At 41.3% G+C, this 15,327-nt stretch overlaps 1 protein-coding gene across 2 annotated transcripts in view; it reads left to right on the top strand.

The window, feature by feature from the left end:
* The first annotated feature begins 6,734 nt into the window (after positions 1–6,734).
* LOC110520166 (glypican-6) overlaps positions 6,735–15,327 on the top strand; it is a 113,722-nt gene continuing 105,129 nt past the window's right edge. The window contains exon 1 of one of the 2 annotated variants that reach the window (XM_021597293.3): positions 6,735–7,530. In XM_021597293.3, the coding sequence (XP_021452968.2) occupies positions 7,380–7,530 (151 nt within the window). In that variant the 5' untranslated portion in view covers positions 6,735–7,379. The remainder of the gene's footprint in view (positions 7,531–15,327) is intronic. The other variant, XM_021597292.3, reaches the window with a different exon arrangement.

The raw sequence follows: 15,327 nt of genomic DNA, 5'->3' as shown, positions 1-15,327 counted from the left end.
GACTATCCTACCGATCCTCGACTGCGGCGATGTCACCTACAAAATAACTTTCAATACTCTACTCAGCAAACTGGATGTAGTCTATCACCGTGCCATCCATTTTGTTACCAAAGCGCCTTATACTACCCACCACTGCGACCTGTATGCTGTAGTCGGCTGGCCCTCGCTACATATTCGTCGCCAGACCCACTGGCTCCAGGTAATCTATAAGTCTATGCTAGGTAAAGCGCCGCCATATCTCAGCTCAATGGTCACGATAACAACACCCACCCGTAGCACGCGCTCCAGCGGGTATATCTCACTGGTCATCCCCAAAGCCAACACCTCCTTTGGCCGACTTTCCTTCCAGTTCTCTGCTGCCAGTGACTGGAACGAATTGCAAAAATCGCTGAAGCTGGAGACTTACATTTTCCTCACTAACTAAAAAACATCAGCTATCTGAGCAGCTAACCGATCGCTGCACCTGTACACAGCCCATCTGTAAATAGCCCACCCAATCTACCTACCTCATCCCCATATTGTTTTTATTTACTTTGCTGCTCTTTTGCACACCAGTATCACTACTTAAACACCATCATCTGATCATCATCATCTGCTCATCTATCACTCCAGTGTTAATCTCCTAAATTGAAGTTACTTTGCTGATTTGGCCTATTTATTGCCTTACCTCCTCATGCCATATGCACACACTGTACATAGACTTTCTTTTTTTTCTATTGTGTTATTGACTGTACGCTTGTTTATTCCATGTGTAACTCTGTGTTGTTGTTTCTGTCTCACTGCTTTGCTTTATCTTGGCCAGGTTGCAGTTGTAAATGAGAACTTGTTCTCAACTAGTTTACCTGGTTAAACAAAGGTAAAATATATATATATAAATATATAATAATTTTTTTATGTAGAAAATAATAAAAAATAAAGAAAAACCTTCGAATATATAGGTGCCCAAACTTTTGACTGGGACCATATGTAAAGAAGGTATTTCTGTTTTCAATTTTGAATAAATGTACAAAAAATTCTAAAAACCTTTTTTCACTTTGTCATTATGGGGTATTGTGTGTAGATTGATGAGGATTTTTATAATTTAATCAATTTTAGAATAATACTGTAAAGTAACAAAATTTGGAAAAAGTGAACGTCTCTGAATACTTTCCTAATGCACTGTACATTTCTTAGTCAGAAAGCTGAATAGCTACTGTCCCTTCATTCCCTCCTCCATCCTTCTGTCCAAGTTAGAAGATTCCATGCTAAAAAAGAGAATTAATAATTGAAAAGAGCAGTTGAGAGGTGTAACTTTAGATTGGGTATTGATGGGGGACAGGCAAAATGTATTGTGTTGTCAAATACAAAATACCCAAAAATATAAGGATCCCTAATGAATCAATAAAAACTTGACATCCATATTAGGGGGGGAACACGTTTCAAGAATTAGACTAGCTTACCATGTCTCACACACCCAATCAATGTTTCCTATATTTGTATTCATCAACCATCTCACACACTCTCTCCCTCTCTCTCTATATATATATACAGTGGGGAGAACAAGTATTTGATACACTGACGATTTTGCAGGTTTTCCTACTTACAAAGCATGTAGAGGTCTGTAATTTTTTTATCATAGGTACACTTCAACTGTGAGAGACAGAATCTAAAACAAAAATCCAGAAAAATCACATTGTATGATTTTTAAGTAATTAATTTGCATTTTATTGCATGACATAAGTATTTGATACATCAGAAAAGCAGAACTTAATATTTGGTACAGAAACCTTTGTTTGCAATTACAGAGATCATATACGTTTCCTGTAGTTCTTGACCAGGTTTGCACACACTGCAGCAGGGATTTTGCCCCACTCCTCCATACAGACCTTCTCCAGATCCTTCAGGTTTCGGGGCTGTCGCTGGGCAATACGGACTTTCAGCTCCCTCCAAAGATTTTCTATTGGGTTCAGGTCTGGAGACTGGCTAGGCCACTCCAGGACCTTGAGATTTTTCTTACGGAGCCACTCCTTAGTGTATCAAATACTTGTTCTCCACACTGAATATTTATATACAGTATATATATATATATATATATATATATATATATATATACTGTATCTTTCTCTCTCTCTCGCTCACACACACACACACACACACACACACACAGAACATACAGGTGTTGACATGACAATGTTTTCTAAAGTTTTTGTGATCATCATCTATCTCTGTTTCTTTCTCTTTCTCCCATTCACATACACACACACACACACATATTTGTTTTACTATTCTTGTGGGGACCAAACAATTGATTCCCATTCAAAATCCTATTTTCCCTTAACCCTAACCCTAAACCTAACCCTAAACCTTAACTTCGCCCTTAACTCTTATTTCTGCCCCTGAGCAAGGCAGTTAACCCACTGTTCCCTGGGCGCCTTAGACGTGGATGTCAATTATTAAGGCAGCCCCCAGCGCCTACCTGATTCAGAGGGGTTGGGTTAAATGCGGAAGACACATTTCAGTTGAATACATTCGGTTGGACAACTGACTAGGTATCCCCCTTTCCCTTCCCCACACTCCTAACTCTTAACTGCTAACTCTTAACCCTAATCCCTAAAGCTAACACTAAACCTAATTCTAACCTTAAATCTGCCTCCACTATTCCAGCACCATTTCAACTTCAGCATTTCAACAGCATCAAATCACGTATGCTTAAGTCTAATACAGTGACAACTAAAAGATTCCAATAACAATTTAGTTCAATCAACGTAAACAAAATATCAATTGGCTGTCCATGGTACTGATTTCTCCCTAAGTGCGAGTGTGTGTGTGTGTGTGTGTGTGTGTGTGTGTGCGGAAGTGTTTGTGTGTGTGTGTGTGTGTGTGCAGAAGTCCCCACGAGAATAGTAAACAAGAAAAATTGGAACAACTGACAACGATTAGCCAACTAGTTAACATTAGCCTACTACATCTAGCTACATATTGGAACGTCCATCCTCTCAGGCCAGAGGCACAATGTATGAATTTATGATTGGAACAGAATCACTGTTATAATCATTGGCCAGTACAGATAATTAAATAAAAGTCCAAATCTCCATCCATGGCTAATTTAGGAAAGGGACAATTTTGCTAGCCACTGTAACTAGCCATTGGAGTACAATAAAACACGTTTTTTTTCTGTCAATGACGTTTGGCTTCTGATGTGATATGATTGGTGTTACTAGCTTCCCTTGACAATTTTATTTGGTGTGCTAGGACAATTCACAGTTGAGCTCACTCTGTTATGCTCAACGTGGATTGGCTCTTATTGTAAAATGTTTTTTATTAAGGGAGGCTAAAGGTGAGGTACAATCAGCCTCTTGCAAATTGAAGGAAAATTATGAAACACAGAGAGACAAAAAATAAATTATTTCATGTTTTTTATTTTTTCCTTGTAAATGTTTTGGGGAAGCCTGGCTTCCCTTGGCATCCATGAATACACACCACTGACACACACACACACGTATTGTTTTTAACTAAGCATATATGGCTAAGCAACATGTCAAAAACTTAGTAAAGAAAAGTCCAAATTAAAACTTACCATGTCTTACCAGAATTATCTAGAGAGCTAACGTTAGCTAGCAAAACTTTCTTTGCTGTTCTTCTCCCCAACAAACCGCCGCTTTACTTACAAAAGGAAAACAAGAATGCAGGAGAACAAGGACTACCACTTAGCAATCAAATCTTTTCCATTTTTTTTGTACATTTCGAGAAACTGCCCTTGTATTCCAGCTGTGTTGTTGTGTAGCCTACTGGGCACTCTGTCCCAATGGATGGCCGTATGGAATGTTGTTGCTTGACATGATTTCATAATTTCATTGTACTGCAGTTTTACTGCATTTTAACGCCAGTGCATATAAGGAAAAGGTATCCTGTGTTATTGTACATGTTTATCTTACATGCTGGTAGCCTGGAACAAATGTTATGGAAGTGAATGGGCACTTTTCAACTGCAGTAAAATCAAAAGCATTTATGACATCAGAGATTCTCTAAATTAGGGACCATCTCTGATAGGTCGACAGACAGTCACACATTTTTGCTTGCTAACGACCTAGCAAATTTGATGACTTTAAGTATATCACATTTCTTAATTTGAAAAAAAATGGTTTTGATCCCCTGCCAGATAAAATCCTCAAATGGCCCTACTCCTAAAAAAGTAATCGGCCGGATAAGCTGAAATGGACTTAGCCCGAGTACCATTGGCCGGAGCCCAGAGTAATATGATTTTGCTGGAGTTGGGAAGTGCTCGGCCCGCATGAAGCCCCCCAAGTCTGAGTCCATGGCGTGTCCTCCCTGAGTATCATACGGAATAGGCCCGAGCCCAGAGCGTTCATTGGGTATGCCATGAGACCCTAACCCACTTTGGTGCACTCTGCCATCTGCTGTTTGCCAATAGTGGCGTGTATTCATGGAGGCCAACGGAAGCCAGGCTTTCCCCAAAAACTATACAGAAAAGAAAATGAAAAAATCGAACATAATTTATCTTTCGTCAAGAGGCTGAATGTATCACACTGGAGAAAGCATCCGAGCGAGCGAAACAGTGCCCCTCTGTCTCTCTACGTGTAGGTCATCTATCTGATGTTGTCTGGTCCAAACAAATATGACATTTTTGCCGCCCATAGCATTGAATGCAAGGGAAGTAAAAAAGCATTTGGCCTCCGTTGATAAAAAAAGTATAACAAATTTGCCAATCAGCGTTGAGCTAAACTGAAAGCTGCGGGACAGGTACAGGATGGCAACAACAACTGCCCGAGTTACACCAGGAATGCACAATCCCTCCATCAGTGCTCAGACTGTCCGCAATAGGCGGAGAGAGCCTGGACTGAAGGCTTGTAGGCCTGTTGTAAGGGCCCTGTGTTCAGGGACACATTATTCAATTTCTGTTAGTCATATGTCTGTGGAACTTGTTCAGTTTATGTCTGTTGTTGAATCTTTAAAAAAAAAATGTTTACCCTCTTTTCTCCCCAATTTCGTTGTATCCAATTGTTAGTAGTACTATCTTGTCTCATCGCTACAACTCCCGTACGGGCTCGGGAAAGACGAAGGTCGAAAGCCATGTGCCCCCTGAAACACAACCCAACCAAGCCGCACCTCTTCTTAACACAGCGCGCATCTAACCCCGAAGCCAGCCGCACCAATGTGTCGGAGGAAACACTGTGCACCTGGCGACCTGGGTAGCGTGCACTGCGCCCGGCCCGCCACACGAGTCGCTAGTGCGCGATGAGACAAGGATATCCCTACCAGTCAAACCCTCCCTAACCCGGACGACGCTAGGCCAATTGTGCATCGCCCCATGGACCTCCCGGTTGCAGCCGGCTGCGACAGAGCCTGGGCGCGAACCCAGAGTCTCTGGTGGCACAGCTAGCTTCTTTCTCTTCTTTCACTTCTTTCTCAATCAACGTCTGTTTATTTTGCTGGTATATTGGCCTGTGTTGTGTGGAGACCATTATTGAACCTTTCAGTGCTTTATTGGTTTTGGAGCAGTTTAGTCCAGGGTAGATCAACAGTGGATTATCATCATGGCTGCAATAACACAGTTATACAAGGCGAGGGTTGGTGGTGAATCACTTCCACCTCTGTTAAGCTTTGTTTGCCCTAGACCACTGCGCCACCCGGAATCATGCAAATCCTTCTGAAAATAAAATAACTCAAATTGTAATAATTGTAATGGTCTTATACCCAATGGGTGTAATGGCCCACAAACACTATGCACATGTTTATGTACATAGATTGGGGTCTATTAATTGAGTAGCATTTAGATAACTGGTCAGTAGTTTAATCAGATTTCAACCAAAAACCAGATCAGCAAAAATAAGAGATCTTTGAAAAAGACAACTTAATCTGGTTGTGATTTAGTTATGTGACGTCCCGACCAGATTTCAACCAGAAAAATATGTCTTTATTACTTCATATGCCCACTGAGTATTTTCCAGTTTTCGGTTATGTTCCCTGAACCCGTTCCAACACCTGCATGTGACCAAATCGGGTTTGTGTGTGTTCATACAGCAGTCATTTGCGGACATGGCTACGCTAGTTGTCATAGTAATGGCGGGTGTGTGAGCAATGGTGTAGGCTGACTGCATTGTTGGTTAAAGACTTGTAAGTAAGCATTTCACGGTAAGGTTGTATTCGGCGCATGTGACAATAACGTTTGATTTGATTTGATTTGATTGGTGGTGGTGCTCATGCTTCCTATCACTCAAGAGGTTATGTAGCAAGGTAAGGGGACAACAATGCCTGCTATGGACTTTTCCCAGTTTCTTTGAATGTTCAACATTATAGTGTAAGAATACTCTTAAAGCCTCAAAAGACAAGGTGATCCAACTTTCAAAACGAGTACTTTTTGTCTAGCCACAGCAGTCAACTAGCTAGCCAGGTAGCTGTTAAACTCTCTAGCACATTCACTAATTTGTTTGTAAACCATTAACAAGCAAATTAGCTACCCCATGTTCTTGTCAAAACTGTCAACTGAGGAGCTAGCAAGCAACACAATACGCCAAATGATAGTCTAAAAAGGTGGTTTGAAATGTTGCTTGAAATATCTGATTCCATGTGCTTTTCGGCTGTTCAGACTGCAGGAAAAATAACAGATTCAAATCAGATATGCAAATAAATGTGAGTCACTTCAAACTGCTGATGTAAACAAAGCTTAACAGAGGTGGAAGTGATTCACCACCAACCCTCGCCTTGTATAACTGTGTTATTGCAGCCATGATGATAATCCACTGTTGATCTACCCTGGACTAAACTGCTCCAAAACCAATAAAGCACTGAAAGGGTCAATAATGGTCTCCACACAACACAGACCAATATACCAGTACCACATAGGGACACTTAATCTCATTGGACTCTCAGTCACACCACAGCTGTAAAGAGGTTAGTTATTTCAGAGATTTTCTTTCTGATAATAAATGTCAGGTTTGACTAAAAACCGTCTCTGACAATACACTCCACTTCGTGTTTTCGCACCCGCTCTGTGCATCTGAGCACATAGCGGTCTCCTCTCCAGTCCTCAGCTTTTCGACTTTCTACGGTAATGTAGCCTCCCCGACGTCGCTTTCTTAGTGAAGTTGAGTGAACACGTTGAGGAGCCCGCTCTCTGTTGGATCCATGTGGCTTTGTGGCTTTACCTGGACTCACTACACACATTCTCTTTTCTGCCGCAACGCGGGACTCTCAACCACCGTTGGTGGCAAAATAAACAGACGTTGATTGAGAAGGAAGTGTTGATGCACAGTTGTAGAAAAGTGTCAACCACCAAACGTTGAGTTGTTAGAGGCTACCTGCGTATGCACTGCAGTGGAGTTCCTCTCTAAACTGGAATCAGCAGAGGATAAAAGAAGGATTAATCACAGAAGTGCACGATGCTGAGATACCAGACGGTCCTTTGGACTTTCTCATTGCTGTCTGTTGCAGCTGGATCCGATTTTAAAGCACGTAACTGCAGTGGGGTTAAAGAAGCTTCAATTGCAAAAGGCTTCAGCTTTGAAAATGTTCCTCTCCAACAAATGTCAGGTAAGAACAGAATGATTTGAGTGCTGCCTATCAATACTTGGGCTAGGCTCTGTAAACTATTCAACACAGTCCATAGTTGCAAAGTGAGTAATATTATTGCATAATTAACCATATCATCTGGATAAGAATTTGCTTTATGAGCGAAACTCATATACTGTATTATTAAAATTGTAAAGTTTAACTACCGACACTGACTGCTATAGGAGTAATTTACACTGAGCAAGTAAAGGTGAAATAACATTTTGAAAACAGGTGCCTTTACACTACGAAGCACAATGATTTTATTGAGCGATTTAACTGTTCATTATGATAATGCACAGATATATATGTGAAAGTAGCCTTTATGTCGTTGTTCTGCGTGGAAGGCAGATTCAGATGAAGGCTATACTCACCTGTCATCCATAAAGTTGGGGTTGATTTTTATGTATGAAGGACATGTATTATGATATAAATGTAGCCTAATAATAATAAAAAAGTTATTCTATGTTCTAAATAATAATAATTAACCTAGTAAAACTTAACACACACTGTTTTAACACTGTCCTTATCTAGGTTACTTCAACAGGATGGCAGTAAATATTTTTTAATATCCAACAATACGATCCCTCATAAATCAAACTCTTTAGCTATTTAAACTCAAAGTCGTCTAATTATGCAGATATATCACAATAGCCAAGTGTATAACATTCCCATTCTCTATGCTTTCGTTCATTGGTTAAAAGTTCATCCTAAATATATCCACTACACTAAAATAGAATATAAGTAGTCCTTGACATATTGCTATTTTAATATTTGACTTAATAAAGTGATTTCTTTATTTCTCTAACATGCTGTATAATATGTAAATGACAGCAGCAGAATAATCCTGGTGGTGTTAGATTTTCTGTTGTGTCCAGTAGAGGTCTCTGTGTCTGCTATGCGCCTCTGTGTCGAAATAATGCATCATCAGGCATGCACTGGACTGATTTCTGTCCTGTTGATAACATGACAATGACACTGCCATGTAACGATCCCGCAAGTCGGTGCAATTCAATTTCCATCCAATATCCATTCCACTTCACATACGTGTCAACCATAGGTTAATGCTGGCATGATGCTATTATTATAGTTTTCGTAAGATGCATGTAAATATTATGATAACCAGCTGGTCTTCAGAAATATTTATATGGACTTTCCCTACTTCAGGCCATGGAGGCTTGGATTTCTCTGACCCACCCAAGTCAAGCTGTGGCTGGCTGGCTCAGTCAGAAACAACATTATTGCTTCACTGTTCTGATCAAGCATTCACAAGGGTGCATTTGCGCAAGAGAGTTGTCAAGAGGAATGTTTCAATGATTTTGTGCAGGTATTGTTAGGTTGATGCATGAAGTGGATCAACATGTTATTTTCATGATGTTAGTTGTTTCCTCGTTCCCTCCCCTTGTGAATATGCACTTGGTCTGCCCAGACCATTAATGTCATAATGGCTTAGATCCTATAATTCTGTAGTTACAGACAGAAATCTGGCACAGGTAAAAAAAAAAAAAGGCTGCATATTTGATAACAAGCACACCTGTTCATAGACAGGCTTGAATAACTAACTGATTAAATCCCTCAGATGTAGGCACGCTCCTGTCGTTGACATCTAATCTCCAATGGATGAAAACCTCAGTGTCTCTCATCTCGGAGTGATGCAGCTGTATGGCACTGCTTTGATCACATCCCACATGGGCGTTGACCCCATTTGTCTTCAGGAATGGCAATGACTGCCTATGTGATTTATGCAATGTCAACACCTCAGCAGCGGATGGCTGAAGCAATTCGTGTGTGTTTAGCTGACACAATTGTGTGCATATCCGTTGTTTATTCCTACTAGCGATGTTAACATTCCTGTGTCACGACCACCGTGTGTGCAATAAACTCAGAAATGGTGCCTCATCTAAGATTCTTGTCAAGTTTCAATAGTATACAACCAGCATGCCAGTCGATGGAAAATGCTGATCTGAGTAATGCATGTTAAAATATTGAGGTGGGGAAAAAACAAGTCTATCTGCTACATAATCTGTCGAGGTTGACATTTTCATTGGTGCGAAGCCAATCCTTAAAATATTTAACATGAATTCTAACCGTGATATAGGGCAGGTAACTCTATGCATTGCTTGCTTTTTGTTTGCCTTGAATCACAATGTGTTATGATTAAATCCTAGTCAAGGATTGTCACTGAATAATCGGTTGAGTTGAGGTCTGTTGCTTTTGGCCATTTCCCCAAGAGGAGGGCCATCAACCTCTAATTGTGGTCAAAAAGAGATGGGTGTGCCAGCATGACTTTGATGTCTGATGCCTTAGAGACTGAAGATGTTGGACATCATCAAATTAGATGTAAGGCACTGGAATTCCTCTCATATCCTTATGAAATCCCTTTGGCTTCATATTGTCCATGGTTCTACTCTTTTTCAGTGGTCTCTGATATACAAATGTGTGATTTTTTTATTTTATTTTACTCGGTAGGCACCATCTCAAACTTTTTCTATGTATCGCACACTTAGTTAGAATTCATTAGGGGTTTAAATATAACTTCATTGGAATGGAATGCCTTCATATAATGCTGCATTAAAACAGTATCAGAGGAACCAACTGCTGTCGCATATGCCAACATAAGAAAGTTGTCAATCATAATTTAGGCTTATTGAAGCTTTCTCAAATCTACTTTCAAGAGAGTCCATCCTACAGTTATGTGCATGCTACACCCACTCCTATCGTTTCAGACCAGTAGTTTATATTGAATGGCTGAGCTGGAGCAGCGTGTGTGGTCAGCATCAGCCAGGTCAGGTGGAATGTCAGCAGTGGTGTCAGCGTTATTGATAGAAGTGCTGCTATGAGTCAGTGCCTGCAGGCCCAGTTGGTACAGTAATACTCCGGGACCTGGCCTGTACATTCTGAAGAGTCCCTGGTCCAAGTTGTCAGCAAGTACAAGAGTGACTGAAAAAGTGTACTGGCTGCGTAGTGCATTGCTTTACAACAGGGGTGACAAACATACAGCCCACGGGCCAGACAAACTCAATATACGAACCTTGGTAGAAATTATAATGGAACGACATGAATACAGTTTCTTGACTGTGTCCAGCTCGCTAATAATCACCGAAATGAAAGCTAGACAGTCAAGAAGCATAGAACATTTTTAAAATAATAGATAGAGGACTATTTGTTGCAAAATTTGACACAGAGGAAATATAACCAAATGCGGCCCCGGGGCAAAATGAGTTTGACACCGCTGCCTTACGCCCTAAATCAGTGGACTGTCAGCGCAGCAAAAATTGTCCGGTGCTCCTCCATCTCCTCTACAAGTTCTTGCCCCTGTATTTAAATAAACTGTCAGTGAGTTCCTTACATACCGGCCTCCCTCATCCAATCCCACCAATGCCCTGGTGAAAGACTAGCCCTGCATGCAAGCTTGTGAAAGATCTATCTCAGGTTCTATTTACTGACCCAATGAATTAACCAATACGCAAGACGAGACGCGACGACGGGGTGACTTGGAAGATGAGTCAAACAGACTGCTGGACCCTTCCTGGTAGATGTGTGTTATTAGGAACGCAGACACACACACACCCCCGAGCTGTGTCTGTGGAGCTTCTCAAGCTGTCCCAGCTCGACCCTATCATTTCATGTCCAGCTCAGCCTCCCTGTTCCCAGCAGTGGAATGAGACCGAAATAACGGTGCTGATATTTGATGTGGTCCATGGCTGCGTACACAAGCAGTCAAATTATCTCTGCTGAGCCGTGTAATGTACACAGGTCCTCATCCTGACTTAAGTTGTGGAATAGATTGAAAAGGGCAAAATGGGAGCAGAGAGAATGGCCAAGTGAATCTGTTGGCCTCTGTGGCATACGTCCGTATTACTATGATGCATTGTCAGATTATGATGACCTCCCCACTGACACACACAGATGAGGAGAGGGATCTGTGAGGGGAATTCTGGCAAGGATCACATGTGGTGGTGGTATGCCTCTGTATTTCAATGTCCAGCTGATGAAAAGGATGGTGATGGAATTGCACCTAATTGAACTGTTGGGATTGGCAGTGATTGAAATTGATGTAAATAATAGCAGTGGTGGCGGTTGTGGGGGTGGGGGCTATAGTCTGTTGATTTAATCGGAATGTTTCCTACCGTGACACACACAGGAGGTATCATCAGGAATGCCAGGGACCCAAACACTCATCTATTTTTTTCCATGCCAAAGTGGATTTCTCAAATGCCTCTTCCAGCTCCATGCGATTAATCATGCTCATGAATACTAAAATGGGCTGCATGATGGGGTTTCTCAACAGGAGCTCCCTCTCGGAGCAGGAGGAATGACTCTGGTTTGCCTGCTACTATTTCAGCCTCTCAGGGAGAACAACAGAATAACAGTGCAGTCGCTCAAAGCATATCAACAAGCTCCTGCAGAGTATAGACGCTGGTGCTGCCAATATCTTTTGTCAAGAAATTAAGTTGACAAGAGGATAGACTTTTTTTTGTCCCCTTTTGTGTTTAGTTATTTTATATTGGATATAAATGTGCAATTGAGCATTTATCTTGCTGTGGATAATTCATCTAGGCTATTCCAATGTTCCTAGTTCATTCTTTGTTCCTTGTTGATATAACTCCCTGTGCGTTCACACTTGGTCCACTGTTTTGATTATCGTCCCACCAATACAATTTGCACATTTCATTACACGTGCCGTCAAACTAATTGCTGGAAACATGTAATGCATAGTTTCCATGTAAGCAGAATTATATTTGACTTGACAAGTGCTTTTTATCACAATGTGTTCAGTTCTACAATCTCTCTAGATACAGTATAGTGTCATTATAATTCAAGCCATAGAAGGGAGATGGATTTCGAGGCGAGAGCTTGGAAGATTAAATGCTAATTCCTATACCATTACACCCTTGTGATTGATTTTAGCACTAAGTGGGCTCTAGTTTTGAGTGTTGCCATTTTTCATATGCACGCACATCTTTTTTTCTTTATGTTTAAGCCTCTCTGTACACTTCTTGATTTTAAATGAGTCTCTTAAAGCAATAAAGACTATAATTGCCTTGATTTTCATTGGCGATGGATAATAGTTAAAAACTTGTCAAGGTAAAAGTCTCTCCATGACTTTATTTTATTTTTTATTTTTTTATTGTCCCTTGTCCCTGTTTGAACTTGAATGTCTTGACAGATAGTGTAGAATTGTGTGACGGTTTATTTAATTATTTTCATTATTATTTAAATGAGGCTTGTCAGCTCTCTCGTGTAATCTCAGAGAAGATGGCACACATTGTCACATAGGCAGGGCATCCTCCTTGGCACTAATAATGATAAATTATTAATAAATAATACATGTCTGACAATCTCATCACTGTTGAATTAAGTATATGGAGCATTCATATTTACAAGAAATACCAATATTTCTCATGAGACTGTAAACAATAAATGTTTTAAAACGCAAGTCATCATTACTCTGTGTTGTGTGAAAGAATATACTTTCACTGTCAGAATGGATTCTAGGTCTTTAATCTGTCAGAGATATCCAATTAAAATCTCACTGGATATGTTATTTAATTGATTGGTGATGTTAATATAACCTGGCATTAATATCTTGTTTGAGTTAGGGATGTTTTGTAGAAGATGATTTGATTGTAGTGATATGAAGCCTATGTGAAAGACCAATATTTTAGGAAATTGAAAGTCATGAATTTGCCCACACCAAATAAAATAAAGTAAAAATGTCATTTATCACATGCGCCAAATACAACAGTGAAATGCTTACTAACAAGCCCTTAACCAACAATGCAGTTTTAAGAAAAAGAAGTGTTAAGTAAAAAGTACATAAATAGAATATTTAAGTAACAAATAATTAAACAGCAGCAGTAAAATAACAATAGCGAGGTTATATACAGGGGGTACCGGTACAGAGTCAATGTGCGGGGGCACCGGTTAATCGAAGTAATTAATATGTACATGTAGGTAGAGTGACTATGCATAGATAATAAACAGAGAGTAGCAGAGTAGAAGAGGGGTCTGGGTAGCCCTTTGATTAGCTGTTCAGGAGTCGTATGGCTTGGGGGTAGAAGCTGTTAAGAAACCTTTTGGACCTAGACTTGGCACTCCGAGTCTAGGTCCATTGTCTTTGACAATTTATATGGCCTTCCTCTGACACCTTCTGGTATAGAGGTTATGGATGGCAGGAACCTCGGTCCCAGTGATGTACTGGGATGTACACACTACCCTCTGTAGTGCCTTGCGGTCGGAGGCAGAGAAGTTGCCATACCAGGCAGTGATGCAACCAGCTCTAGATGGTGCAGCTATAAAACCTTTTGAGAATCTGAGGACTCATGCCAAATCTTTTCAGTCTCCTGAGGGGGAATGGGTTTTGTTGTGCTCTCTTCACTACTGTCTTAGGGTGTTAGGACCATGATAATTTGTTGGTGATGTGGACACCAAGGAACTTGAAGCTCTCAACCTGCTCCACTACAGCCCCGTCGATGAGAATGGGGGCGTGCTCGATCCTCCTTTTCCTGTAGTCCACAATCACCTCCTTTGTCTTGATCATGATGAGGGAGAGGTTGTTGTCCTGGCACCACACGGCCAGATCTCTGACCTCCTCCCTGTAGGCTGTCTCATCATTGTCGGTGATCAGGCCTTTCACTGTTGCGTCATCGGCAAACTTGATGATGATGTCTTGAGTGAACAGGGAGTACAGGAGGGGATTGAGCACGCACCCTTGAGGATCATCATGGCAGATGGGGAGGCCCATCAGGAAGTCCAGGATCCAGTTGCAGAGGGAGGTGTTTAGTCCCAAGGTCCTTAGCTTAGGGATGAGCTTTGAGGGCACTATGGTGTTGAATGCTGGGCTGTAGTCAATGAATAGCATTCTCACATAGGTGTTCCTTATTTCCAGGTGGGAAAGGGCAGTGTTGAGTGCAATAGAGATTGCATCATCTGTGGATCTGTTGGGGCGGTATGCAAATTGGAGTTGGTCTAGGGCTTCTGGGATAATGGTGTTGATGTGAGCCATGACCAGCCTTTCAAAGCACTTCATGGCTACAGATGTGAGTGCTACAGGTCAGTAGTCATGTAGGCGGATTACCTTAGTGTTCTTGGGCACAGGGCTATGGTGGTCTGCTTGAAACATGTTGGTATTACAGACTCAGTCTGTAATAGGTTGACAGGTTGAAAATGTCAGTGAAGACACTTGCCAGTTGGTCAGCACATGCTCAGAGTACCACGTCCCGGTAATCCGTCTGGCCCTGCGGCCTTGTGAATGGTGACCTGTTTAAAGGTCTTACTCACATCGGCTACAGAGAGCGTGATCACACAGTCGTCTGGAACAGCTGATGCTTTCATGCATGTTTCAGTGTTACTTGCCTCGAATCGAGCATAGAAGTAATTTAGCTCATCTGGTAGGCTTGTGTCACTGGGCAGCTCGTGGCTGTGCTTCCCTTTGTAGTCTGTAATAGTTTTCAAGCCCTGCCACATCCGACGAGTGTCGGAGCCGGTGTAATATGATTCAATCTTAGTCCTGTATTGATGCTTTGCCTGTTTGATTGTTCGTCGGAGGGCATAACGGGATTTCTTATAAGCTTCCGGGTTAGAGTCCCGCTCCTTGAAAGCGGCAACTCTACCATTTAGCTCAGTGCAGATGTTGCCTGTAATTTATGGTTTTGGGTCTGGGTATGTATGTACGGTCACTGTGGGGACGACGTCATTGATGCAAATATTGATGAAGCCAGTGACTGATGTGGTGTTCTCCTCAATGCCATCAGAAGAATCCTGGAACATATTCCA

This window comes from Oncorhynchus mykiss, chromosome 3 (assembly GCF_057628025.1).
Source record: "Oncorhynchus mykiss isolate SJ-2025 chromosome 3, ASM5762802v1, whole genome shotgun sequence".
In the NCBI taxonomy this organism is placed as follows: domain Eukaryota; kingdom Metazoa; phylum Chordata; class Actinopteri; order Salmoniformes; family Salmonidae; genus Oncorhynchus; species Oncorhynchus mykiss.
Note: the sequence above shows the minus strand (reverse complement) of the source record. Positions and strands in the feature narration are given on the sequence as shown.